This window comes from Rhagoletis zephyria, unplaced genomic scaffold (genome assembly GCF_001687245.7).
Source record: "Rhagoletis zephyria isolate East Lansing unplaced genomic scaffold, Rhagoletis_zephyria_1.1 Rzeph_scaffold_33125, whole genome shotgun sequence".
NCBI lineage: Eukaryota > Metazoa > Arthropoda > Insecta > Diptera > Tephritidae > Rhagoletis > Rhagoletis zephyria.
Window position 1 is genome coordinate 1 of NW_016190180.1, and position 3,801 is coordinate 3,801.

The 3,801-nt window shown below is 36.3% G+C and overlaps 1 protein-coding gene across 1 annotated transcript; it reads right to left on the reverse strand.

Moving 5' to 3' along the window:
- Nucleotides 1–1,606: 1,606 nt before the first annotated feature.
- Nucleotides 1,607–3,797, reverse strand: LOC108354062 (uncharacterized; the record flags this gene model as incomplete). The annotated part of the gene is made up of 4 exons (XM_017605255.1): nucleotides 1,607–2,442; nucleotides 2,535–2,618; nucleotides 2,690–2,811; nucleotides 3,766–3,797. Coding segments are annotated over 4 exons (537 nt in total), but the record flags the coding sequence as incomplete, so codon positions are not given.
- Nucleotides 3,798–3,801: the final 4 nt, after the last annotated feature.

Sequence of the window (3,801 nt, forward strand, 5' to 3'; positions counted from 1 at the left end):
TTATCGATGATATTATGGGCCAAAAACTTACAAATATCCGCTTTAGCAGAGGATGTACACGCCTGAAAGCCTATTCTGATCCAAATCAATCAAAAGATTATCTTTTAGTCCCATTTGACAATTTGTTTTCACTCATTTGACCGCAAATGCCATTGAATTTGACTTAGTGAAAATAACCGTTAAAATTAATAGAAAAANCATAATATGACTTTTTTAATTTCTTCCTTTTGACCACTTTTCTTTAAAATTGTTTATTCCTCAAAATGAACGGTTAAGGAAAAAGAAAAAAAACTAAAAATGCATCTGATCAAAAGATGATTGTACCTAAAATCTAGTGGCTGTACCTAATGTACCTTTAAGTCATCAAACGTCGGAAGAAGGTACAATTGTACCTACTTTTTCATCCCTGCTCTACAGCAAGTGAGCCGAATTGACAACAACATCACCACAGCGTAATTGGCGCACGCAAAGCTACTCCCATCCAGGCTACCCTAACACTAACAAGCTAACGAGCTTTCTATGCTCGCAACAAAATGAATGGACCAAACGATTCGCAGCCGCACAACTTTGCCTATCTCACATTTCAACGATTCAGAATGGGCCAGCGATAAGCTCACTCTCATTAGCGTAATATAGAGGCCATACTGTGCATAGATTTATGTGTAGGAGAGATGCTATAATCGCTAGCCGTGCTAGACAGGCGTGATTCAATTTTACATGATAATTGTAATGTAACTCAATTTGGACATTAAACCCAGAAATTGCTGTGTATTAAAAGGACAAGTGATGCACAAACGCCCTACGTTGTATGTACATAGTTACAAGCAACAGGTTGGCTTTTATATTTTCATTAATGCCAAAATAAATATTTTAAATAGTTATCAGCTTAGCCGGCGCGCTTTGCTGCAGCCTAAAAATTTCAGTATGCAAATCATGAGAAACTAGATTGGCGCTTACACATATCACACATGATCTTCAAACGTGACACAACTCAAAATTTTTCATTTTTGAAATTATGCACTTAAAATGTACGCAGAGCTTTTATTTACCTTTAAGCAAAAACTCGAGCAAATCTGTGTTATAATTGGTTGAAAAGAAAAGGTAAGGTCTCCCTTGCCCATATGATTAGCATGTGCCACGAAATAGTTTTTCGCATTTTCTGACACACACACGCCTTCGAATTTTTTTTTTTTGCGTCACCCGAAATTTGCTTGCGTGCATTTACATTTGATGCAATAGAGCGAAACGTCAAATCAAAATGTCACGCAGAACAAAAATTAGAAATTGAGTTGAGCTTCATACGACCGCCGTTCATTTTCGGTTGGTCCCATACATTCGGTGATCTGTAGGCACATGATTGCCGATTATTATGGGCCATAATTGAAGGAATGTTGCCTGAAGAAGACAGCCGAGGGCAACTCAATTTATTGAAGGAAACATTTGATGAGCGCGTTATTTCAGGAAGTGGGCAAGTGAATTGGTCGCGACCTTAAACTTCTCTATATTACTTTCTCTGAGGAAACTTTGGGCGCCTTGGAAAACAGTATTATGCAAACCACTTCTTGAAAAACTGTTAGAAAATTGGAATTCCGAACCAGCCGTGGCGGCCAAAGGCTTGAAATTATATGCGTACACTGATAACATACAACTACATTTTTTAATTAAGTAAATTTCCTGTTTGAAATTAGAAGTTTAATAGCTCTGTAAAACATTTAAAATTTTTAGGTTCATACTAACTCTGCTCTACAGTTATTCAAGAAAATTCTCAAACTATCTCAAATGAAAATTATTTGAGAACAAGAGAAGATTTACAAGTTTTATTCGTTTTTTTTTTTCAAATTTAACACTTCAGTTTAGGACGAAGTCGTCGAGTAATTAGGTCACTTAAAATTTTAAAGCACACTTATCTAATATACGTTTAAGGCAGTTAGAATAACATCTTTAAAAAAAATCATTCATTATATTCATAAACTAAATCCTACATTAAATAAAAAAGGTGCACAAAAAGTATTATAAATTAAAACAAAAAGTAATCAACTCTTTAAAAATAGCTTAAGCCTACAAACTAAATAAAAACTATGGTTAATAAATGCTTTTTGTGAAAACTAAAACTCCCATACGCGTAATAAATACTCTTCGAAATTTATTCGAATTGTTGATTCAAATATCCGATGATATTATCGCGAATATTATCTGCGCAAGGATTCAAATCAAAAAAGACTAAATTACAACCATAGCGTTCGAAGCAACTATACCGCACAGTCCGATCGTTTGGCGAGCAGCAGCTAGCGATAGCCCAAACGCAGGCTGAGGAGGAAGATGGTGATTTTGGTGGAGCTGCTGTTGGATATTGGGCGGGCGCATCGGTGATTACGGAATGATGAACAGATCCCTCATTAGCGAAGCTTGGTTGAGCAGTTGTTCGGCTAGGGGGTCCTGCTGCTATATAAGAGGCGAAAAATTAAAGAAAGTGTAAATTAGATATTAAGAAAAAGAATACAGATTTAGGACAACTATTATATTATGGCACTTACTTACTGCTGGTAATGGTGAAGGCGTGGTGCGTTTAGGAAAAAGCGGTGCTGGCGCTCCAATCGTGATATTTAAACGTTGATTTGCTGCAAGTTGATGGCGGTTAGTACCAGGTGCTAAGCTATTCGTTTAAGAATAAAGTTTTATTTTAACTCACGATTTCTTGTTGGGGTATAGTCACGCCAAATTACGCGATCAGTATTGGAGGGTCCACCAAATCTTGACGCAAACTGAATGACATTAACAGGGCCGTTAAAGTAATCGCCAGGAACTGGATGTCTGTGAGGAGAAAATGTAAGGCAAAATTAGATTGTTAGAAATATTCTTTATTTTATAGTGACCTAAACAAATGTGTTTTTAAAGCGCTACGAGCTAAATTAGGGGTTAAAAAGCCTCACAATCTAAGGTATCATTTCAGAACTCTTTTTAGACCTCTCGGCTCTAGTTTTGGACCATTTGAAACTAGTTCTGGAAATTTTTCGGACAAGTTCAGGTTTGGCTCAGGTCTATTTTGGTTTCATTTCAGGACTAGTTCAAGACTATTTCGGGGTAATAATAATATTATGGCGCTTTAACTTTTGGTAAGCATTTGGACGAGCTTCTCCTCCATTTTGTGATATGCGTCTTGATGTTTTTACACGAAATGAGGGACCTACAGTTTAACGAACGGCAAATGGGTTTCGCGAGAAGCTTTTCCATGGCAGAAATACACCTTGAGGTTTGCCATTGGCTGCCGAGTGGCGATCGCTGTTAGAAAATACTTTTTATAAGGAGCATTTAGTGACTAGTTCGGAATCATTTTGGGGCTTGTAAAGCACTATTTCGGGATCGTTTCAAGACTGGCTTGAGATCATTTCGGGAGTATAAAGAACAATTATATTCAACTTATTCTTATTAATAAATTTAGTAGTTATGGCAATATTAATCGAATTATTAATCTAAATATGTCATATGTAAGTTAACGTATAGGAATGAGACCAGCCCCTCAAGCAGCATCACAACGATACCACTTGTTCTAAATATTTCAGCAGCCACTTCATCTGCACCTGAACCAAAGGAATCTTTGTCATGGAATACCACTAGTAGTAGAGAATAAATCTGTCGCCGAATTCTTTAATGAATTGATTTGGAGATTAACTTTCTAATATTTTCGTTATTCCAATTCGATTAGCAAACTCCAGATTATGGCTAGTAGATATTAAAACTGCATAATATATTTGCATACATACTTACTTTTCAAAACGTTTAACTGGTGGATAACTTGGCAAG